The sequence below is a fragment of the Mastigoproctus giganteus genome, chromosome 4 (genome assembly GCF_048544385.1).
Source record: "Mastigoproctus giganteus isolate SK-2022 chromosome 4, ASM4854438v1, whole genome shotgun sequence".
NCBI lineage: Eukaryota > Metazoa > Arthropoda > Arachnida > Uropygi > Thelyphonidae > Mastigoproctus > Mastigoproctus giganteus.
In genome coordinates this window covers 15,750,088-15,775,701 of record NC_143578.1, presented here as the reverse complement: position 1 = coordinate 15,775,701, position 25,614 = coordinate 15,750,088, and the positions used below count along the sequence as shown (strand labels likewise).

Here is a 25,614-nt window from a genome sequence, read left to right as displayed (position 1 = left end):
ATAATAAAGCACCTAATATCCTCATACTCCTTACATCGAGCACACACAAAGATTTCTCTCTTGGCTATATTATGTCCAATTCATGATAGTTCTGTAAATACCAAACAAGCCGTACATCCCACAAGGCTGTGATTTGGAGGACAACTGCTCCCCTCAGTTCTCTTCAGAACCACAGTACTCCCACTAGCTTGAGCCCTTTGATTTGCTGCTCTCGTCTGAGGCATGATTTTCGTTCAAATTAAATATAATTAAAAATACTTCACTGAACAAATATGTCTAATGCAGTAATAACTATGTACCGGTTATGTTGTAAAGTTTGTTATTAATTATATTATAATTAAAAATTTAATCTTATTGATACACCAGTTATGCAGCAATAATACTACCAAGTTTGCATTTTATATATATATATATATATTTGGCTATACTGTTATGCTTGAAAGTTAAGTTAATTATAATGTATAACAATATTATCCAACTAATGCCAACCTAAGTGATTGAACTTTAGGGTTACCTTTTTATCACAATAAAAATAATTTGATTTCCCTTACCACTACTCTACAAAGGGTACTACGAAAGTTTTGCAATATGACGCAACAATGAATCACAGAAAGCTGCTTGTTGCTGCATGTTGAGACATGTTCATACGTGCATAGTAGCCACCGCGCCAAGTCGATGGGCTCAGTTATTCATTAGTAGTGAGAGTGTAAAGTGCTTGCGATGGCATCGTGGTCACGAAATGAGATAAGGACAGTTTTGCGGTATAATTTCGTGCGTGGTTTAACCATAGACCAGTGCTTAGAAGAAATGACTCTTGCACTAGATGATGATTGTCCACATTGTACAACGATATTCAGGTGGTATAGAGAATTCCAAAGGGGAAATTTCACTCTGGAGGATTCTGAGAGGCCGGGAAGGCCACGAACGTCAGTTACGGAGGAAAACGTTACTGCTGTGAGGAAAATGCTTGACGAAAACAGGCGAGAGACCTACCAACAGATAGAGGATACTTTGGGCCTAAATGCACCAGCAATTCGTTCGATTCTGCAAGATCATTTTCACGTGAAGAAACTTTGTTCTCTCTGGGTGCCGCATCAACTGACTGAAGAGCAGATGACACGACGTGTGACTTGGTGCCGGGAGATGTTAAAAAAGTTTGATAAGGGACAATCTCGGTATGTGAACAACATCGTGACAGGTGACGAGACTTGGCTGTACTATTACGATCTGCCGACCAAGGCTCAAAACAAAGTTTGGGTCTTTGATGATGACGACACACCCGTAATTGTCAGAAAATCCCGATCTGTAAAGAAGAAAATGATAGCTGTATTTTTCAAATCGAGTGGAATTGTGGAACGTGTCGTTTTGGACACGCAGAAGACAGTCACAGCTAAGTGGTATACTGAACAATGCCTGCCTAAAGTCATTGGATCTAGGAAGAACCTGCGGCCAAAGTCAAGAATGGACACCTGGTACCTCCATCACGATAATGCTCCAGCTCACCGCGCCAAAGCCTGCACCGAATATTTGACCACGACAGGACTGAAACTTCTCGAGCACCCTCCCTACAGTCCAGACCTTGCTCCCTGCGACTTTGCACTGTTCCCGCATGTGAAAATGAAGCTAAAAGGGAGGCGGTTTTCCAGTGATGAGGACCTTCTATGGGACAATGAGTGTGCTTTACTCCCTAGTGAAACTTGGCAGAACTGGTTTAAAGATTGGTTTCGGAGGATGGAGAGGTGTATTGAATGTAGAGGAAATTACTTTGAAAAAATTAAATAAACAAAGCTGTATTGCAAAACTTTCCTAGTACCCTTTGTATAACAATGGCGGCAGATTCTTTATACCATGTTTACAATAAAAACTAATTAGTTAATTGAATAATTTATGGAGAATTTAAGTTTGAAAATTAAAAGGTTGATTATTAACTAATTAACTTTTAGGGGATATTTCTGATTTCTTTTTGGGAAATATCATTAGGCCTATTGATAGGATTTTTAGTATAACAAACCAATATTAATGTACAAATTAAATAAGTTATGATTACTTATTACAAATAATTAGCTGTCTTTCTCAACAGCTCTGTCTAATTGGGAAAAAAAAATCCCATGATCAGTAACCCTGAGGGAATCTTAGTCCTTTTATATATCATTATTAAATTAATATTCAGACTAAAAGATTCTTTCTTCTTAGAAAGAATAGAGAGAATATTTGATAAGATTTCTCTCACTCTCTCTCTCTCTCTCTCTCTCTCTCTCTCTCTCTCTCTCTCTCTCTCTCTCTCTCTCTCTCTCCCCCCCTTATTCTAACTCCTTGCAAGATGATAAATTGAGTTAAAAGACATTAACAGGTACTCTTTTCGTTAAATAAAAATTAAGAATGTATTAATAATAGTGAAAAGTTGAAAATTGAGGCTCTAAATGATATTTATACAAAACACCTACCTTTATCCCTACAGATCTCTCAGCTGGCCTTTCTTGTTCCAGACCAACCTCAAAATGACTCTTGATGGTTTTCTTAAACCTCTAACCCAGTAAGATATATCTCTGAATAATTCTTGAGATTATTCAGAGATTTTGGATAATAACGTTCCAATTTAAGATTATATAAGTTCATTGCCAATATCAAGTACAGAAGGCCTGGGGCAATAATGGCAGATTTCCAAATCCTATTTAAAACAACTCACAAGGATCAATTTAATAATTCTTTACCTCTATTGGGAATCTAAATGCTGTTCTATCAGTTGGACAAAAATAAAGGTGCTAATTTTAGCCTATTGCCCAGTGTTAGCATAATGGTTATAACTGCTGCCTACTACACTTAAGCTGTAACAGAGTGTCACTAGTACATTCCCACAAAACTTAAGTCACTGATCATCAGATCATTCATCAAGTAGAAGATGGTATTTAGAAAGGCAGAAAATATTAAGACTGCATAGAATATCTTAAAAAACATTGTTAATTAATGTACAAAAATTATTAAATTCCAACAGTTATGGATCTCTAATTCAGATATTTTGTTATTTCACAAATTTGCTATATCATTTTATACTACTAAGGCTGGCATCATGCTAGCTACCTGTGGGCCACATCTGGCCCTCGTATGTTTGTGTGGCTCAGTGTTGTCAGGTTTTACACGTTAGCAGTTAAATCTATATGAAAATAATGGTAAATAAAATTTATAAATTTATGAACCTTCATAATTGTTATTGGATGTAAAATAGGATCATTTTTGTGTAGGTGGGAGGGAATGAATGTATATATGAAATATATTTCGCTCAGTAATCTCACACTTCTTTGGGCACAGTAGTGTAGACGTGAGTCCTTGGAGAGCTTCTGGTGCAGCCTGAAAGCATTCTACCCCCTCCCAAAGGAGGCATCAGTCTTAGAAGTATTCATGAGATATCAGAACTGATGACTGAAACCTCTGTACCAAGGCTTTTAAAATGCATTTAGATTTCAGATTTAAAATTCCCAGCATTCAGCATTCACAAAATTTACCATGGGCATTTTTTATTAATACATTTATAAATTTATTAATAAAATATAGCAGTATGATTTTGCTGTTTAAATTTTATTTCTTATAAAATAACTTTTTAAATATAAAATTTTGTTTTTTTTTTAAAGCTGTTACTCTGACTTTAGCAAGCACTTGGGGTGATCCTCATTTCATAGGCTTGACTGGATTAGAACTAATAGGATTGGATGGAGAAGCCATAACAGTATTGCCAAATATGATAATTTCTTCATCAGTTGAACATACTGACACAATTATGAAGTAAGTATTATGTCATTTAATATTTATTATTATAGGTGTTAATTTAATTCACAATATATGATCACATTATTAATAGAAAGAATAATTGAATAGATATAATAGATTAAATAATAATCTGCATTCATTTGTAGTTCTTTGTTATATATGCAATATATATATGGTTATACATTGTCATATTATAACTGCAACTTATTGTAACTGATGGCAAACTACAGCCACTCCCCGACTTATGTAAGGGTTGCATTCCATGGAACTCTATGTAAGTCGAAATTTCCCTAAATGCTTATACAGACTCGCAAATTTGATTGAAGCAAAAAAGAAATGTTCGACGAACATGTAAATAGAATTATTTATTCAATTTTTTTATCTCATGCGCAGAAAAAATTACAAAAGTGTACAAAATTACAAAAATTTCAAAATTATAAAATTACAAAAAGAGAGAGGAGACAGGCATAATGTCAGCAAGTTTTATCTTTCAAACATCATTGCTAGAATTAACTCTCCAGCTGATAAGCATGCCGCTGTGGAAGTTGAGGGCTGTGGGGATTTAGAAGGGGTTTTTTCCAACACATCACAAAATTTCCCTGCAGCTGCAGAATCGGCACTTCACCGCATACTTTAATGTTTAGGAAACCAGCGTGATACTTGAACCTATTAAACCACCTGTTGCTTGCCACAAACTTGGCTTGGGGTTCACCATACTTATCCTTAATATCTTCATAAATACTTCTTGCTTTTGCTTGAATGGCCATTGGACTCAGAGGCACTTGCTTCTGAATCTAATTTTCCATCCATATTATTAATAGCTTTTCCATCTTTGATATAGCACTGAACGCTGTTTTGTGATCACTTTTGGTCTTAAATGCACTGATCCTTTAACATGTTCTTTTATACGCACACTATCCCTTAAAATAGTATTCACTGTTGAAGCAGCGAGACCTAATTCCATGCAATAGATGACAAACTTTGTCCTGCTTCGTAATTCTTAATTAATCAACTTCGTTTCTAGATTAATTTTGTTTCGTTTCCTAGCACTGCCAGCACTTGCACTTTCCATTGGTCCCTTTACCATTGTAATAAGTAAATAGGAATGAAGATTCTGAAATTTTATTTTTGTTTTTTATATGATTGAAGATTTCAGTGAAGGGGAACTCATTTCACCATACCATAACATAAAAACCTGCAGAATTACAGTTATCGGGATTATTGCAAATGCAATAAGATAGAGTTTACTACCTGTTTATAATAGATTGTGCTGACAGAAAAGCCCAATAAACCGGAAAGTGCAAATTTTTTTATGGTAGTGACCTCCAGAAATGGGTTTTAGAAAAATATCACAAAGGCATTCAAAATTGATTCTTATAACGGAACATATGATAACGATGAAAGTGTAGTGAAATTTCCATTATAAAAATGACCTTTTAGAGAGATAAATAATTTAGTTATATAGCGAAAATTTCAACTTCCAAGGTCTTGGAACGAATTACCAAAAAAAAAACAACAATGTATTATTGGGTTCACATTACGATATTTTCACAATATCTCTATTTATTCCTGCGGGATGCAAAATACATTTCCACGATTTTTTTTAGTTTGCACTGGCTGGAAAAATCTTACGTAAAGTCGAATTTCCATAAGTCAAGTATCACATAAGCTGGGGAGTGCCTGTATTTGATTATAGTTTACCTTGAGTTAATGAAAAGATTTTTTGCCATGAAAGTACAGAAATTCCATTGCCACTCCTTCCAGCCTGGTTCTGGAGGATTGACAAATCACTGTTGAAAAGACTGCATATAAATTCAGCACCTGTTTTACCTGCATAGTGATTTGCAAATGAACAAGTAAACATGATAAGTTCTAAAAACATTGTATAATATGCAGGTAATTATCACAACTTAAACTTCTTGCAGTTATCTGTAACCATGAGTTAATCTTGAATGCCCACTTTTTAATATGGATACAATAAAAATATCATTCATAATCGTATCCCCAACTAAGAAGTTCAAGTCAAACCTTTAGCATAAGATATCCAGTACAAAATGTTTTGTATATACACTTGAGTACAGTTCAGTGAAATAGTGGTAGTAGTAGTAGTGGCATGTGATGCAAGAAAGCAAGTGTATGAGCTTATGCAGCATCAGCCAAAAAAAAAAAAAAAAAATCACACCATTCCCTCCAAATGCCTGTCCAGTTCCTCCTTAAATGTATTTAACTTATCAACTTCCACAACGACAGATGGAAGTTTGTTCCAGCAATTAACCACCCGCTGGCTAAAGGCAAATTTCCGCACATCTATTCTACATCTGTTTTTTCTTAATTTGAATTTATGTCCCCTTAGGTTCGTAATCTGAACAAGTGGAAGGATCCCATCAGAATTCAGCGTGCTCCACCCATTCAAGGCCTTATACACCTCAATCAGATCGCCGCACAGGTGCCTAGTCTCCAGCCACTGCAGTTTGCAAAATTTAAGCCTCTCTTGGTAAGAGGATCCCTTCATTTCCCTCACCAATCTTGTTGCCCTTCTCTGTACATGCTCAAGCAAATCTACATCCTTCCTGAAATGAGGCCTCCAGACCTGTACGCAGTACCTCAAGGCTTGGCCTGACCATTGCCTTATACAGTGGGACAATCACCTCCTTTTCCCTGCTAGCAAAATTTCTATATATATCATTGAAAAAAACCCATGACCTGCCCTGGCAGCCTGTCTGCATTGCTCAGAAAACTTCATATCTGACTGCACAATTACTCCCAGGTCTTTTTCATTTTCTACCACCTTAAGTGTAGTACCACACAGTTGGTACGTTTCTCTGGGGTTACTTCTACTCATATGCCGTATTTTGCATTTGTCAAGGTTAAACTTCAATTGCCACTTCTTAGCCCATCTGCCCAAATTATCTAGATCCTGTTGCAGTAGCACACTGTCATTAACAACCCTACCAACCTTTGTATCATCTGCAAACTTCAACATTAAGCCTGATATACCTTCATCAATATCATTGATAAATATACAAAACAGTGGACCCAACACCGAACCCTGTGAGACTCCACTAATAACATTAGTCCACGAAGAGCAGCACCCATTGATTACCACCCTCTGTCTTCTCCCACTCAACCATCCTTTTATCCATTGTAGCAACTTACCCTTAATACCATTCTGCTCCAATCTGTACAATAGTCTTCCATGTGCAACAGTGTCAAAAGCTTTCCTGAAATCCAAATATATGATATCAAAATTATTTTTTGCATCCAGTTCCTTTGTAACCATATCATAATATCCTATCAAATTTGTCAGACAAGACTTTCCCTTAACAAACCCATGCTGTGTCTGAATTATTGCTGCAGTCTTGTCTAGATGATCCTGCAGTGCATCTTTAACCAGTGACTCCATTATTTTACCAGGAACAGAAGTTAAACTAACTGGTCTGTAATTACTCGTGTCACTTTTCGATCCCCCTTTGTGAATTGGGGATACATTTGCACATCTCCAGTCCATGGGGACCTCCCCTGAGTCCAAGGATGCTCTCATAATTATGGCTAAGGGTTTGCTTAGTTGCTTTGCTGCCTCCTTTAATATAACTGGATAGATCCCATCCACCCCAGGTGTCTTTCTTACGTTTAACTTCAACAATTTCTCCTACACTTTGCTCTCAGTTATTACAAAATCATTAAGCACCCTGATACAATTTGATAACCTTCTGCCATTTTCAAACCTTAATAACACCTCATGTGTGAATGTAGATGCAAAATATTCATCCAGTTTGTTTGCTATCTGAGCAGGATCGTCAACAGTCGAACCATTGATATCAAGCGGACCAATCAGATTGATCCCCTTCCTTTCAGAGTTTATATAAGTAAAGAAATCCTTGCTGTTTTTCTTAGCACCCTTTGCCAAAGATTTCTTGTAATCTGCCTTCACCTGCCTAACCTCTTTTGTGACCTGATTACAGACTAGCTTATATCTGCCATAGGCTTCTGAGTCGCTTGATAATTTATATGTATCCCATCCATTTTTCTTCTCTGTCACGAGTCTCATTAGTTCATTAGATAACCATTTAGGCCTAAACCTTGAACAATATTTCTTAATAGGTATGAAACTTTTAGTAGCTTCCACGATTAATTCCTTGAATGCTTCCCACTTAGAATTTACTGTTGGTAACATCGTCAGTTTATCCCACTGTACAGAATTTAAAAACTGTCGGAGACCACTGTACTCACCTTTACGGAAGCAAAAACCCTTTCCTTTACCCCTGATGGTAATTAAATCTTTAAGTAAATCCCACATCAGTACACTGTGATCACTGCCACCTAGTGGTTCTTTATCTGCAAATTCTTAATACACAAATGATCACTGCTGATAACCAGATCAAGAGTATTACTTTCTCTTGTTGCCTCTGGAACATGCTGCTGCAGAAAACAATCATCCAATAAATCCACAAAAGTCTGACTAGTGTGTGAGTGACCAACCCACAAGTTCCAGTTAATATCTGGGAAGTTAAAATCCCCCATTATAAGACATTCCGATTTACTAGCCCACTCTATTTCTCTGTACAATTGTTCATTGTACTCATTCGAGTCATTAGGCCTATAACACACTTCTACTCTTATTTTTGCTTTCGCAGTGCTTATGTCACACCAAACTGACTCAACAGTGCACTGTTCATCTATATCAACTGGATGCACTTCTTTTGATTTTATGTTTTTCTTAATTAACAGCATAACACTTCCTCCCTTTCTATCCTGTCTATCCTTTCTGTACATATTGTACTCCTCAAATTCCAGTTCAGCATTCCTTATATCTGTGTGACACCACGTCTCTGCTATCCCAACAATATCCGCCTTTGATGTCTTGACCAACACTTCAAATTCATCAAATTTATTTACTATACTTCTAGCATTGGTATACATGCAAGCATACATGCTCCTACTCCTATTCTCAGTTACCCTAACACATCCCATATACCCACCTATTTCAGGATGACTGCCATCCGTCCCTGAAACCCCCAACACCCCACGCTCCAGGTCGCTACTTATTCTAATAGAAGTTGTGCAAGAATCACCTTCACCTCTGCCTACGGCTACTGTTAAACTATTAGTCCTTGTATCTCCCCAAGCTAGCAGTTTTACGACCCACCTAACACTGCCTCGATAGCATCAGCAAATATTCTTGAACCCTTTCTATTTAAGTGTATCCCATCCCTATAGAAGCAGTCTCTCCTGTTAACAAGTACAGTCCAGGCTGAAAAAAATTCTACCCCTTGAGCCTTGCACATTCTTTCCAGGGCCGAATTGATCGACAAGGCTCTCGTCATATACTCCCTTCTATCGTGTCTGGGCAGAATTGCAGACACTTTCAAATTCAACCCTAATTCTCGGCTTTTGGTCAACAGTGACCTGTACTTGTTAAGTAATTCTGCTGGTCTCCTACTCCTAATATCATTAGTGCCAACGTGTACAACTATATCACCTTTTGTGCCCTTAAAAGATGATATCCGCTCTACAACGTCATCAACCTTTGCCCCTGGCAGACATACCCTGGTCCTGTTCCACCTATCCTTTTTACAAAGCATGTTTCCCGTTTCCCTGACAATAGTCACCAACAACTACTAGTTCCTGTGGGACCAGCACATTCTGCCTTGAGGGTTGCTGCTGTATTGCGTTATGACCAAGTGCAAGCTCTGGCATTGATGTGGTCAGCTGAGAGCCTAATGGGCCCCTCAATTTAGATATTTCGAGGGCATCCACCCTGTCCTTCAAACTCTCATATAGGCCCATAACAACGCTGAGTTGTCGCCTGATTTCCTTACACTCCTTACATCGCGCACACACAAAGACATCCCCCATGGCAATGTCATGTTCCGTTCTAGAGAGTTTGTCAAACATTTCACAAGTTGCACATTTTTTTAGGCTGTGATGCGTCGGAGAATCGCCCCCCTCAGTTCTCCCCCCAGTCACAGCACTCCTGCCACTTTGTGCCCGTTGCTTTGCTGCTTTAGTTTGGGGCATGATACTTTAAATTAATAAAATCAATAAATTAAATTAATTAAATGTCAATACTACGCTATCTAATAGAAACAGTGAAGCGTAATACTCTATAAATTATACGTTAGAGCTACCTAACTACCTCAATTAAAAATTTGAATTCCCTACCACTATATACAAAAACAATGGCTGCAAGATTCAATTATAAGACATTCTGATTTACTAGCCCACTCTATTTCTCTTTACAATTGTTCATTGTACTCATTCGAGTCATTAGGCCTATAACACACTCCTACTCTTATTTTTGCTTTCACAGTGCTTATGTCACACCAAACTGACTCAACAGTGCACTGTTCATCTATATCAACTGGATGCACTTCTTTTGATTTTATGTTTTTCTTAATTAACAGCATGACACCTCCTCCCTTCCTATCCTGTCTATCCTTTCTGTACACATTGTACTCCCCAAATTTCAATTCTGCATTCCTAATATCATTGTGACACTACATCTCTGCTATCCCAACAATATCCGCCTTTGATGTCTTGACCAACACTTCAAATTCATCAAATTTATTTACTATACTTCTAGCATTGGTATACATGCACTTATTCCTATTCCTAGTTACCCTGACACATCCCATATACCCACCTGTTTCACGATGACTGCCATCAGTCCCGGAAACCCCCAGCATCCCTCGCTCCAGGTCTCTACTTATTCTAATAGAAGTTGTGCAAGAATCACCTTCACCTCTGCCTGCGGCTACTTTTAACCTTTTAGTCTGTGAATCCCCCCCAAGCTAGCAGTTTTCTGACCCACCTAACACTGCCTCGATAGCATCAGCAAATATTCTTGCACCCTTTCTATTTAAGTGTATCCCATCCCTGTAGAAGCAGTCTCTCCTATTAACAAGCACAGTCCACGCTGAAAAAAATTCTACCCCTTGAGCCTTGCTCATTCCCTCCAGGGCCGAATTAATTGACAAGGCTCTCATCATGTACTCCCTCCTATCGTGTCTGGGCAGAATTGCAGACACTTTCAAATGATTGTGCCATGTCCAGAATCAAGTAGAATCAATCGGAATGACTGAGGTAACCAGTAATCAAAGGTAATCATTCTCACAAGCAACTTATATTAAATTTTAGGAACTGTATATAGGGATATTAAGTTGTCTTTCTGTGTTGGTAATAATTTTATCACAGTAAAATAGGTAGCATTATGTCTTGGGTGCTCTTTATATAAATTAGTGTTTAATATCTTTTTTAAACCAATATATTTGTATAAGTTATTCTCATTCCTTTTGTTTGTGATATAGGCTACTTGATGGAGTGCATGTAACACTAAATAAAGATCATATGTGGTGCACTAGTTTTATTGAAAGTTGTCCGCCTATAATCACAATCACTTTTGAAGAGCCTACAGGAATAACAGGGTTACGGTTGTGGAATTATAATGCCAGTCCGGATGATGCATATACTGGAGTAAGTTTTATATGTTGAATGTAGAGTTGTTTTAATATAAAAATTTTATTTTTCTTTATCTCTTTCTTTGTCTGATTTATGTAATTATGAAAAAAAGCCAATTTTTATTGGCTTTTTTTTTTTTTTTTTTCCAGATATAACTTTAATTACACCATTCTGTATGGTTTATGATGTTTGTAAACTGATAGCTGGTTTTAACTCAGTTTTTATGCTGATTTCAAACATGTTATTCATTTGTTTTTTTTTGTTTTTTTTTTTTTTTTTCAAAAATTACCTAAATTTGATGTCATGAGTTGTATTATTAGATTTTAATGAATTAAGTTAAGAGCAAATGCTGGGAATTTGTTAACTAAATCTTCACATGTTAGCAACACTGCATTCATTCATTAATTTCTGACCTTGAGAGCTCCATGTAGCAGCGTTTATCACTGTGAGCTCGATTTATTTTTGAATTTATCGTGTTAAACTTGTGCTGAAAAGTGAGTAAAATGTCATCATGCAAGTGTTTGAACAATCTCAATTTATTTTGTTATATTTGTGGAAGTTACATAGTCCTCAAGCAAAGACAAGATATTACAGAATTTGTAAAAAATGTATATTGTGCTTATTTTGGAGTGAAACTTGGTGACCAAGGTAAACAATGGGCTCCACATAAAGTTTGCCAAATCAGTGTTGAAGCGTAAAATGTCATCATGCAAGTGTTTGAACAATCTCAATTTATTTTGTTATATTTGTGGAAGTTACATAGTCCTCAAGCAAAGACAAGATATTACAGAATTTGTAAAAAATGTATATTGTGCTTATTTTGGAGTGAAACTTGGTGACCAAGGTAAACAATGGGCTCCACATAAAGTTTGCCAAATCAGTGTTGAAGCATTGTGAAAAATGTTATAAAGAATGGCTATATCATTTGCAATTCCCCTGATTTGGCAGGAGCTTACAAATTACTGTGATGACTGTTACCCTTGCTTAGTTAATGTACAGGGATACAATGCAAAGAGTAAGAAGGGCATTGTGTATTCTAATATTTCATCTGCCATTGGACTAATCCCACTTGGAGCTAACCTGCCAATCCCGTGCCCTCCACTTATATTTCAGAATGTAGCAGCAGAAAGTGCTGAAAATGAAGCTTCTGAAAATAAAACTGACGTCTACATGCCTGGAGACTGAGTCCAGCTCTCAACTGTTTTCACAGCATATACATTTTTACAAATTCTGTAATATCTTGTCTTTGCTTGAGGACTATGTAATTACTACAAATATAACAAAATAAATTGAGATTGTTCAAACACTTGCATGATGACATTTACTCACTTTTCAGCACAAGTTTAACACGATAACCTCAAAAATAAATTGAGCTCACAGTGATAAACGCTGCTACATGGAGCTCTCAGATTAAGTGGTTCCTCTATCTGCAGATAAAGTGGTGGCAGTGATCACAGTGTGCTGAAGTGGGATTTACTCAAATAGGTAACTACCATCAGGGGTAAAGGGAAGGGTTTTTGCTTTCATAAAGGCGACTACGGTGGTCTGAGACAGTATTTAAATTCAATACAGTGGGACCAACTGATGATGTTACCAACAGCAAATTCAAAATGGGAAGCATTCAAAGAATTAATCTTGGAAGCTACTAGGCATTACATACAAACTAAGAAATATTGTTCAAGGTTTAGGCCTAAATGGATGTCAGATGAAGTAATGAGACATATGGCAGAGAAATAAAATGTATGGGATACATATAAATTAATGGGTGACATGGACGCTTATGATAGATATAAGCTGGTCTGTAACCAAGTCACAAAGGAGATTAGGCAGGCAAAGCCAGATTATGAGCAATCTTTGGCAAAGGATGCAAAAAAAAAAAAAAAAAAAAAAACAGCAAAGAGTTCTTTACCTATGTAAACTCTAGAAGGAAAGGGATGAATCAGATTGGTCCACTAGATATTGATGGTTCAACTGTTGATGATCCTGCTCAGGTGGCTAACAAACTATATGAGTATTTTTCATCTACATTCACACATGAGTTATTTAGGAAAGGGAATGCCAGAGGTGAATTGAAATCTGGCAGTGAGCTAGATGATTTTTTAATAACTGAGAGGAAAGTGAAGGAGAAATTGTTGAAGATAAACATAAAAAAGGCACCCGGGATGGATGGGATCTTTCCAGTTATATTAAAGGAGACAGCAAAGGAAGTAAGCAAACCCTTAGCCATAATTATGAGAGCTTCTTTAGACTCAGGAGAGGTACCCATGGACTTGAGATGTGCAAATGTGACCCCAATTCACAAAGGAGGATCAAAGGGCGACACAAGTAATTATAGACCTGTTAGTTTAACTTCGGTTCCAGGAAAATTAATGGAGGCGCTGGTAAAAGAAGCACTGCAGGATCATCTAGACAAGACTTCAGTTATAGCTCAGACACAGCATGGTTTGGTTAAGGGAAAGTCTTGCATGACCAGTTTGATTGGATACTATGATGTGGTCACAAAGGAACTGGATGCAGTGGATAACATTGATATCATATATTTGGATCTTAGAAAAGCTTTTGATACTGTTGCACATGGAAGACTGCTGCACAAATTGGAGCAGTGTGGCATTGGAGGCAAATTGCCGCTATGGATAAAGGGATGGTTGAGTGGGAGAAGACAGAGTGGTAATCAATGGTCACTGCTCATTGTGGACTAATGTTATTATTGGAGTCCCTCTGGGTTCAGTGTTAGGTCCATTTTTGTTTTCTGTCTTTATAAATGATATTGATGATGGTATATCAAGCTTAATGTCCAAGTTTGCAGACAATACGAAGGTTGGCAGGGTTGTTAAGGACATGAATGATAGTATGCTGCTGCAGCAAGATCTAGAAAAGTTGAGCAGATGTGCTGTGAGGTGACAAATGAAGTTTAACATTGACAAATGTAAAGTACTACATATGGGAAGCAGTAACCCCAGAGTAACATATCAACTCTGTGGTACTACACTGACAGTGCTAGAGAACAAAAAGGACCTGAGGGTAATTGTGTAGGCAGATATGAAGTTTTCTGAACAGTGTGGACGGTCTGCAAGAGTAGCTCACGGTGTCTTGTCAATGATATACACGAATTTTTCTAGCAGGGATATAGAGGTGATTATCCCCTTGTATAAGGCAATGGTCAGGCCACACCTTGAGTACTGTATACAGGTCTGGAGGCCTCATTTTAAGAAGGATCTAGAGCTGTTGGAACGAGTACAGAGAAGGGCAACAAGATTAGTGAATGGAACAAAGGTGTGTGCTTATGAAGAAAGGCTTAAATTCTGCAAGTTGCATCATCTGGAGACTAGGCACCTGCGAGGTGATCTGATTGAGGTGTATGAGGTCTTGAATGGTTTGAGCAGGTTGAATGCTGATGGCAATGAGGAAACTGGCAATGAGGCACCTCATAGGTGACCTGATTGAGATTTATAATTCTCTGAGAGGTGTCAGTAAAGTGAACAAAGGCAGAATTTTCACTGTTAAAGAGAATTCCAGAACTTGGGGCTATAAATTCAAATTACTTTTTACACCATAAAAAACCCAAATCTTTTAGCCAGCAATTCGTTGATTGGTTGATCAGGTTGCCTTTACAGGTAGTTCAGGCTGACAGTTTGAAGAAATTCAAAGATCAACTGGATATTTACTTATGTGAGGAGGGAAGCAAACAATTTGCATTTTCTTATCTACTAATTTATATATATATATATATATATATATATATTTTTTTTTTTTTTTTTTTCCAGTCAGTGCTGCAAAAGTCTGTGGCTGCATTGCACTATATGGTTATTACTATTGCTAAATGCAGAAAACCAGTTAAGCATTCATCAAGAGGGAAAAAAATAATAATAATTCTGGGTAAGAAATGAAAGAAGTGATAAAAAATTAAATCTTTAAAAATGACACTTCTAAGAAAAATAAATAACAGATTCAATAATTTACAGCTGAGAGGTTATCTTAATCAAAAGTTATATAGGATTCCTCTGTAGAAACTAGTTTTTCATCCAACCCACCATGAATAATGAAAATTTTCAGATTGTACACTAACACCTCATAGGCTTGCAGGGAGCTGCATAGCTATGAATTCAATGGTACAGGTGGTTGCACAAATGTCCAACATCACAGTTACCAATGTGGTGTCATTCTTAATGTTCATGAACTCAACAGTCGCAACAGAAAATGCTATAGAGTTGCTGATCGTGCTATGCAATTTTTGCTCTGGTGGATGTTTCTTCTGATAGGATTTCCTCTGAGTGCTTCCAGTCAGATTCTGTTCATCCCAACTGTGAAATATGCTGGAGGTAGTCTAGGTTTGTTTTCAGCTGGTTTGGACTTGCCCAATTGGTGGTGGCAACTGAAACCATAACCTACTTGCATGTTTTTTATAATTATGTATACCATTTCTTTATCAGTATCGGTGTGACTGCTTCTGTTATAGAGAGGGACATACAGGATTGATTTGTGGACAGTGACATCAAAAATTTCATTTGGCCAGCTCAGAGCGTGGACCTCAACTCCATTGATTCCATGCCAGATGGATTGGAGCATTGGATTACGCTTCCACCAAAACACCTGGTGCCTCCGTAGCCAGGTGGGCAGGAGCAGCAGTGCATAGCACACGCTTCTTGATTAGACCGGGGTTCAAGCCCGTGACCACCAAATACAGAGGATGCTGAAAGGTCAAGGAATGACCACCGCATATCCCCGGAGCAATATGGCCTTAGTTGCTAATGCTCCTAAAAAAAAAAAAAAAAAAAAAAACCAAAAAAATCGACCAAAACACCTTTCTAAACTAGCTCTGGCATCTTATTTTTCAGAAATGGTTGTGATTTCCAGCCAAAACCTCCATGAAATTGGTAGAAAGCATGCCCAGGAGGATTGAAGCTGTTATACAAGCCAAATGTGGCTCTATTATGATTTGTGAATTAAAAACTGTGACTGGTGGAAGGCAATCTGAGCAATTGTATTTCACTCCTCTGAAGCCAGTAGCCATAGCCATTTGGTTACTCATATACAATTACAAAAAAAAAAATATATATATATATATATACATACAGCAAGCCCTCATTATAACACAGTTCGCTTTACGCTGATTCGCTATAACACTGTTCTTATATTATAACCCATATCTGACTATAATTCTGTCACAAATCACTATAACGCTCTTTTACAGCTTGCATTTTTGGCATATTTAACGAAATCGTTTCATTTGATGGAGTCGATAGGTTGAAAATGAATAGCAAAACAGCATTAAAACGTTTTCCACACCAGCTTGAGAAATTTTCCCACACTCAGTGAAATTTTCTCGCACGTTAATTTAATTGCAGTACAGTGACTTGTTACATAGTTCTGAGATCAACATTTTAAAAAATGATTAAGTATATTGCTTGTAATATTTGTGTCATATGCATTTATCCAGTCTAGTCATCACTCAGTACAGTATTAGACATTGTGCATAACGGACAGTTTACTTGAACATTGTATCGTAATTAATGCAACCAACGCCATTACGTTTTCGAAGAGTTAATAATGGCAGATGAGAATGAAAAAGCAACGACATCTAGATGCAGTACGAAGACTATAAATAACGAAACAGGCCTACGCGCTCTGGATTCATTAAGAAATTTATTATAGTTACACACAGAGCGTACAAATAAAGAAGAAATATATGAGCTTTCGGCTATATGGTAGCCTTCATCAGAATTAAAAATACATGAATGGCAGTTGGAATGGAGATGTGCACTGCCAGGTGCGTGAGACGCGAGGTTTAATTGTTTGTTGACGTTTGTGGCTGTGACGCATGATGACGTGGTCAGCGTTTGTCCAATGATAGAACTACTGACTCTGTGATCGGGTTGACTTGGCAACCACTGTTCCTGTTCAAGGATTTATCCGAAGATTTTATATTTAACGATTCCAACCAGGTACGCTTTAGGTAATGGTGGGATCTGTCTACCACCACGACATCGCGGTGTGGGTCGATGTCGTGGTGGGTTGTCCAGACATGCTCGGCGATAGCTGAGTGTTCTACATCCGCTAAACGGATCGCTCTTTTGTGCTCCGAGAGACGTTTCTCGAGTCGACGTCCAGTCTCTCCAAAGTAGCAGCTAGTGCAGTCACGGCAAGAGATGCGATAGACCAAACCGCTCTGCAGAAGGGTGGGGACAGGTGTTTTCACGTTGGAAATGAAAGAACGCAGTTTCTTGCCTGGGAGTTGGATGCACTTTATCCTAAGAACACACGGGATAAAGTGCATCCAACTCCCAGGCAAGAAACTGCGTTCTTTCATTTCCAACGTGAAAACACCTGTCCCCACCCTTCTGCAGAGCGGTTTGGTCTATCGCATCTCTTGCCGTGACTGCACTAGCTGCTACTTTGGAGAGACTGGACGTCGACTCGAGAAACGTCTCTCGGAGCACAAAAGAGCGATCCGTTTAGCGGATGTAGAACACTCAGCTATCGCCGAGCATGTCTGGACAACCCACCACGACATCGACCCACACCGCGATGTCGTGGTGGTAGACAGATCCCACCATTACCTAAAGCGTACCTGGTTGGAATCGTTAAATATAAAATCATAAAATCTTCGGATAAATCCTTGAACAGGAACAGTGGTTGCCAAGTCAACCCGATCACAGAGTCAGTAGTTCTATCATTGGACAAACGCTGGCCACGTCATCATGCGTCACAGCCACAAACGTCAACAAACAATTAAACCTCGCGTCTCACGCACCTGGCAGTGCACATCTCCATTCCAACTGCCATTCATGTATTTTTAATTCTGATGAAGGCTACCATATAGCCGAAAGCTCATATATTTCTTCTTTATTTGTACGCTCTGTGTGTAACTATAATAAATTTCTTGAAGACTATAAATGTAAGAAAAAGCCTGAATTTGAAAATTAAATTAGGAGTTTTGAAGCAAATTGATTCCAGTCAACGACAAGCGGATGTGTGCCATAATGTAGGACTGGCAATGACTAAGAACAATTATAACGAATTAATTTTAGCAGCAGGAAAGATGACTGTTCCACTGCAAGCTAGGCTGGCTATTAGGATTGAAATGGAGAGACTTTAACTAATTTTATTGAAGATAATATCCAATGCAAAATTCAGTTAACTTAAATATTATAAAAAAAAAAAAAAAAAAAAAAAGAGAGAGAGAGAGAGATTGGCCTATATGATGATCTGAAGAAAACTCACCTAAATAAAAAAAAAAAAAAAAAAAAATGTGGAACCATTTAAAACTAGTAAGGGCTGGTTGAATAGATTTAAAATCCAGGGAGAAGCCACTGAAACTTTCAAAAAAGAACTTGTCAAAATTATAGAAGAGGGGTATTATGTGCTATGCTTCTCAACAAGTTTTTAACATAGATGAAGCAGGACTTTTTTGGAAACAAATGCCTAAAAGAAGTTTCATATTGAAAGAAGAACAAAACATGCCAGGTTTCAAAGCGGCGAAGGATTGGTTGACTTTATTGTTGGGTGGTAACGCTGCGGGGGATTTAAAATTAAAACCCCTTTTAGTTTACCAGGAAGAGGGCCAAAGTACAACCCAAAATTGACACATTTTTCATGATTTTAATTGGAATTTTAAGTTTAATTTTGATACTTAAGTAGTTACCACATAATTATATACGTATGTAATGCAGAATATTTTATATGTGCAAATATTTGAATATTAAATATTTTGACTGACATTTGTGCATCTTTTCACTACTGTTTATTATTGATTAGGAAATATCATATGGGAATGCGGCGCTCGCTTAGCGCGGATTCACTTAGTGCTCTGTTTTTCGGAACAAATTATGAGCGTTAAGCGGGGAGTCACCTGTAGATGTAACAAACTAATTAACAAGTAAAAAGGGCGCCTCCGTAGCCAGGTGGGCAGGAGCAGCAGTGCATAGCACACGCCGCTTCTTGATTAGACTGGGGTTCGAGCCCGTGACCACCAAATACGGAGGATGTGGAAAGGTCAGGGAATGGCCACCGCATATCCTCAGAGCAATAATGGCCTCGGTTGCTAATGCTCCTAAAAACCAAACAACAACAACAAGTAAAAATAGGTAAAAATAAAAAGTAAGAAATAAAATTGGTAAAGCAAGCATCAGAGGCAGCGTAATAGCATAATCCATTGCATGTTGTATAAAACAGGAAAAATAATAGTAATAATAAAACTTAAGCCAGCAGTATGGCAAACCATACTGCTAAGGCAAACCAGTACCATATTGCCTCTATAACAGGCTGATTATTTGCAGTGATTCTGCTGTTGAGAAGAATGTTTAAGATAGGTTTAAGGAGTTGCTCTAGTGCTTTTCCACGTTTTGGAGAATAACTGTTTTTGCAGGATGTGATAAATCTGAAACTTATGGGATTTTTATGAAATTTTGGGATAAAATAAATGTAAGGAAAGTTGTAATTATTAAAATTGATATTTAATTGTTTGATGAAAGCAGTAAGTTTCTTTGTGATGATACTACTATTGTTGGTGACAGGTTTGTATGTGGTACTAGAGTTAAGTTCTGCTATAGCTTAATTCTTGTCTGTTTAAATCTGGTTTAATGTTAATCTTGTCAGTAGTATGGTTGTTTCCATATGCGTGCTATTATCTATCCTATTTATATTTTTCACAACATAAGGACCATCACTATTCAAATCCTTTGCATTGGCGCATTAATCTATCGATTGGATATGGGGCTGATCTTTTTGATTGACTTGCCCCTGCAACGATTTGTCTAGTGTTTGAAATGCAGTGATTATCTGACCATTATTGGCCTCGTGGTCCTCCGATGAGATGGGGCATAATGGTCAGTCTATTTTTGTTTATTTAGTTTAATTTTGTATTGTAGTTGGTTCTGACTCTGTTTATAGTGATATTTCACACAATTTGGACCTGGTGCTGCTAAATTTTGTCTAATTCAATTTTCTATTTTAAATTCTTTGGAGCATAACTTCTACACTATTTTCAGTCTTGTTACCTTTCCGCCCCTCCCCATTGTTTGCATTTACCTTTAGTTTCAATCTGTTTTTCGCTTTATTGGTTTGCCATACAGCTGGCTTAAGTTTTATTATTACTATTATTTTTCCTGTTTTATATATATATATATATATATATATATATATATATATAATAGTGATAAAAATAATAGGATATGATCACATTACTGAACGACTAAGGAAGAAAAAGTATTAAAATATTAAACTAGGTTATGGATCTGGGGCACTACTAGTTACAGCAGAAATACCCAGCAACCATAATGAAATATAGACAAATGTATATTTTCAGTGTATTGGGTGGGGTGCTGACCTATCAAGTGTAATTATCATGGAAAAAATTGAGAAAGCCAGCCAGGTAAAAGCAGATAACCTGAAATTAAATTAGATTAATAAAAATAATAATGATAACAACAATGGTATCTAAAGCAGTGGGTCCTAGTTCTTTAACTACTCTTCAAGGGGTCGGCAGCCAAAACCGTAGGAGCCACCGCAATAACAGGGTCTCTGTTTCTGTTATGATGTATATGTATGAAACGCATATATCATAGCCAACCCGACAGAGACCAACATACATATTACTTTAAGGCCTGTACATAATGTATAGTTATATACCCCCTAGCCTCTGTCGTGTCTCACGATGTAGAAAGCTTGTGCCCGTGGATTGGCTATTCTTGGGTGTGTTGTGTTTTATGCCCTGCTTGCTGTTTTGTTGACATTATTTTTATTTAAATTTTTTTTTCTTTTTACATTTCCTCAGTGACAATACCAATACTGACTTAAAACACATGAGGCATTTGTCCAGTCATCTGTCCAGGGACCGACTATGGTACGGGTTTAGCAACCCCGGATAACCTGAGCACAACTATATTCTCCTTCTTACAATTGCTTTATACTGTCCTTAATTACTAAAACTTATTTCTAATGTGCGATTAGGCTGGCTGAAAGCAATATCAAGATGCTATTCCTCTGCTATTGTTCCTTTTTTTCTTCTCAAACAACGTTTAGAGTCTTGTCTTTTTGAATTGAAACTTTCATTCATTAATTTTTTCCTTAACAAGATATGTTTGAATTTTATTCCTTCCTTTTGATCTTTGTTGGTTCGGCTATGATGTATGCATTTTGTACGTATACATCATAACAGAAACAGAGACCCTGCTTATTGCAGTGGCTCCTACGGTTTTGGCTGCGAACCTTTGAAGAGTAGTTAAAGTGCTAGGACCCACTGATTTGGGTACCATTGTTGTTATCATTATTATTTTTATGTTAATCTAATTTAATTTCAGGTTATCTGCCTTTACCTGGCTGGCTTTCTCAATTTTTTCCATGGTAATTACACTTAACATGTCAGCACCCCTACCCAATACACTGAAAATATACATTTGTCTATATATAAAAATCCTCTTTTCTCATAGGAAAAAAGTTATGTTTTTTCTGTTGATCTGTCAATGTAAATATCTATAAAATATTCTTAAATATATATAAATTTATAAGCATGCAAATTTTTTTGATTTAAATTGACATCACATCAAATTAAAATACTATACAATGCAGTACAATATTTAACAGTAAAAATTTACACTTAAAAGTACAGTAGCGTATTTCTGAACAGTGTAATGCTGTTTTTAATTATTATATTATTATAAGTATAAACAAAGATATTTAAAATCAATTAGAAAAAAATCTTTAACTTTTAAGTAACTTTTAGAAGAGCCTGGTTTAAAACAATAATATGAATATGATATATTAGACAAAAAAATAAAGAATTGTCCACTTTACATTTTTGCATAGCAAATATAGTAGCAATCCAGTTTAAAAAGAAAATGTATATTGCAGGTGAAAATCTTGCATGTCACCGTTGACAGTAATGCTATCTCTCCACCAGAAGGTTTTATACTTAGGAAAGCACCAGGAAATTGTCACTTTGATTACTGCCAGGAAATAAATTTTTCTGGACCTCCAAATTATGCTATATTAGAATCATTTTTATCTCCTGTTTCTAAGTAAGTAACTTAGCATTTATTATTTATTAATTAATAATTAACTTTACACTTACTTTTATTAAATATGTATAAAATATTCTTAAATATATAAATTCATAAGCATGTAAATCTTTTTATTTAATGAAATGCAGTGGTAAGCAAATAATCTGTTAGGATTTATACCATGAGAATGACTACGGGGAAAATAACTACTGTAACTGGTATTTGTCAATGATATACAGGAACTTTGCCAGCAGGGATGAGGAAGTGATTATCCCATTGTATAAGGCAATGATTAGGCTCCATCTCGAGTACTTCATACAGGTGTGGAAGCCTTGTTTTCAGAAAGATGTGAATTTCTTGAAATGAGTGCAGAGAATAGCAACCAGATTAGTCAAGACACAAAGTGGTACCCTTATCACGAAAGACCTCAGTTCTGGAAATTGCAGAACTTGGAAACTAGGCACCTGCAAAGAGACCTGATTGAAATGTTTAAGGCTTTAAATTGGTTCAATGAACTAAATTTTGATGGCATCCTACCCTTTCTTAGACAATGCACATAAGGAGACAAACTTAAGTTGAAAAAGGATGGCTGTAGAGTAGATGTGCTACAATTTTCTTTCAGCCAAGAGTAAGTAATTGATTGTTGGAACAAATTACCATCACGCTTTGTGGAAGGGTAGTGTCAATAAATTTAAATTTAAGGAAGGATTAGACAAATTAATTATTAGACGAAATGGACAAATGAAGTTTTTTTTTTTTTGTGGCTGATGCTATATAAACTTGCTTCCTTTAATCATTTGCCATTACTAAAACTAAACTTTTTTAGTTTGAAAGGAAAATGCTTACACCAAGCTCTCATGTTTCTATTTTTACTGCCTGATGACAATGTTACCCCTCCTGTTATAGTGCAGAGCTTGGGTGTATGGCTCTTTAAAAATTACTATGTTATGCATGAGTCAGCCTGAAGTAATATTGCTTTTAATTGAATAACTTCACCCAGTAGATTAGTCTGTTATTCATTAAAAACTGGAAAAAAAACTGTTGTGATTGGTTTGAACTGATTGGTTCTCTCATCAGACAACAGCCTCAATTAGTGACCTTGTGCCAAGTGGTGAATGAATGTGTTATATCTAAATGAGCAGCCAAGTTGGTGCTTGGAATGAAAAACTTTAGATTGCAAACAAAACTTCTGTTACATGAAAATAAAACCCCTATTGGTAGGTAATGTAGACTTACTGAATTAATCAAGTATAGAAGCGAGGTATTGGCATTAGTAGAGGCATACGATGCAAGAAAGCAAGTTCATGCAGCATCAGCAAAAAAAAAAAAAACCCTCCATTCATTCCAAATGCCTGTCCAGCTCAGCCTTAAATTTATTTAGGCTATTAGCTTCCACAACAAAAGATGGAAGCCTGTTCCACCAACTACCTACTGACTAAAGGCAAATTTCTGCACATCTATTCTACAACTATCTTTTCTCAATTTGAAATTGTGCCCCCTCAGGTTCTTAGTCTGAGCAAGAGGAAGAATCCCATCAGCATTGAGCATGCTCAATCCATTCAAGGCCTTATACACCTCAATCAGATCACCTCGCAGGTGCCTACTCTCCAGGCACTGAAATTTGCAGAACTTAAGCCTTTCTTGGTAAGAGCACCTGCGAGGTGATCTGATTGAGGTGTATAAGGCCTTGAATGGATTGAGCATGCTCAATGCTGATGGGATTCTTCCTCTTGCTCAGACTAAGAACCTGAGGGGGCACAATTTCAAATTGAGAAAAGATAGTTGTAGAATAGATGTACAGAAATTTGCCTTTAGTCAGTAGGTAGTTGATTGGTGGAACATGCTTCCATCTTTTGTTGTGGAAGCTAATAGCCTAAATAAATTTAAGGCTGAGCTGGACAGGCATTTGGAACGAATGGAGGGTTTTTTTTTTTTTTTTTTTTGCTGATGCTGCATGAGCTTGCTTTCTTGCATCATATGCCTCTACTAATGCTAATACCTCGCTTCTATACTTGATTAATTCAGTAAGTCTACATTACCTACCAATAGGGGTTTTGTTTGCAATCTAAAGTTTTTCATCCAAGCACCAACTTGGCTGCTCATTTAGATATAACACATTCATTCACCACTTGGCACAAGGTCACTAATTGAGGCTGTTGTCTGATGAGAGAACCAATCAGTTCAAACCAATCACAACAGTTTTTTTTCCAGTTTTTAATGAATAACAGACTAATCTACTGGGTGAAGTTATTCAATTAAAAGCAATATTACTTCAGGCTGACTCATGGATAACATAGTAATTTTTAAAGAGCCATACACCCAAGCTCTGCACTATAACAGGAGGGGTAACATTGTCATCAGGCAGTAAAAATAGAAACATGAGAGCTTGGTGTAAGCATTTTCCTTTCAAACTAAAAAAGTTTAGTATTAGTAATGACTAAAGGCAAATTTCTGCATATCTATTCTACAACTATTTTTTCTCAATTTGAAATTGTGCCCCCTCAGGTTCTTAGTCTGAGCATGAGGAAGAATCCCATCAGCATTGAGCATGCTCAATCCATTCAAGGCCTTATACACCTCGATCAGATCACCTCGCAGGTGCCTACTCTCCAGGCACTGAAATTTGCAGAACTTAAGCCTTTCTTGGTAAGAGCACCCCTTTGTTCCCCTCATCGATCTTGTTGCCCAATCTATCTTGTTGTATTAAAATATTAGCATTTATAATACATAATTTTTATTACATATAAATGCTGAAGTAGCACAGATTTCATCAGTTGGGAGTGCATTTTGTGGACAAGTTTTAGTATTTATTGGTATCGTTAAAGAAATAAATAGATGTCTTGCAGCATTAGCAGCAAATTCTTCCAATTTTGATGTGAGAACCTGCCAGATGCTATTATGAAAGAAGAAAGAATTGAGGTACAGTGGTCCTTGGTTTGAACACTGACAAGTGCAGAAGGAAGTTTTAAATAAACAAATTATCCCAAGTCATGGTTGACATTTTAACAATTCCTCATAGCACTGCTGAATGTCAGAGAATATTCAGCCAGGTTAGAAAAGCAAAAACTGACTTCAAATCTTCTCTTTTTGGTGAAGCTTGGAAATGCTCCTGATAGCTAAATCTAGACCACAGGGCCATTTATGAGCAAAAATTTGACTCAGCGTTTTTGAAGAGGATAACATCTCCAGTGTATCTTTCTTGAAGTAATTAAAATTTGTTGACATCTAATAAAATATCCAAACAGAAAACTGTTATGTAAGCTAATATTTAAAAAGCATGCTGTAGTACAAAACAATCCTATGGTTGTATTTTAATATAAAATGTGTTATTTTTTTCAGAAAAATTTAATTTTTACCTTGATGTTAAAAACACTTAACTTAAAACACTTTTTACTTC

The 25,614-nt window shown here is 36.8% G+C and overlaps 1 protein-coding gene across 3 annotated transcripts in view; it reads left to right on the top strand.

Moving 5' to 3' along the window:
- The window catches only part of LOC150086434 (katanin-interacting protein-like), a 351,533-nt gene that overhangs the window by 292,087 nt on the left and 33,832 nt on the right, over window positions 1-25,614 (top strand). For all 3 annotated transcript variants that reach the window (XM_090372573.1, XM_090372572.1, XM_090372571.1), the window contains 3 exons: window positions 3,627-3,777; window positions 11,070-11,235; window positions 22,069-22,235. In XM_090372573.1, the coding sequence (XP_090228699.1) occupies window positions 3,627-3,777; window positions 11,070-11,235; window positions 22,069-22,235 (484 nt within the window). The remainder of the gene's footprint in view (window positions 1-3,626; window positions 3,778-11,069; window positions 11,236-22,068; window positions 22,236-25,614) is intronic.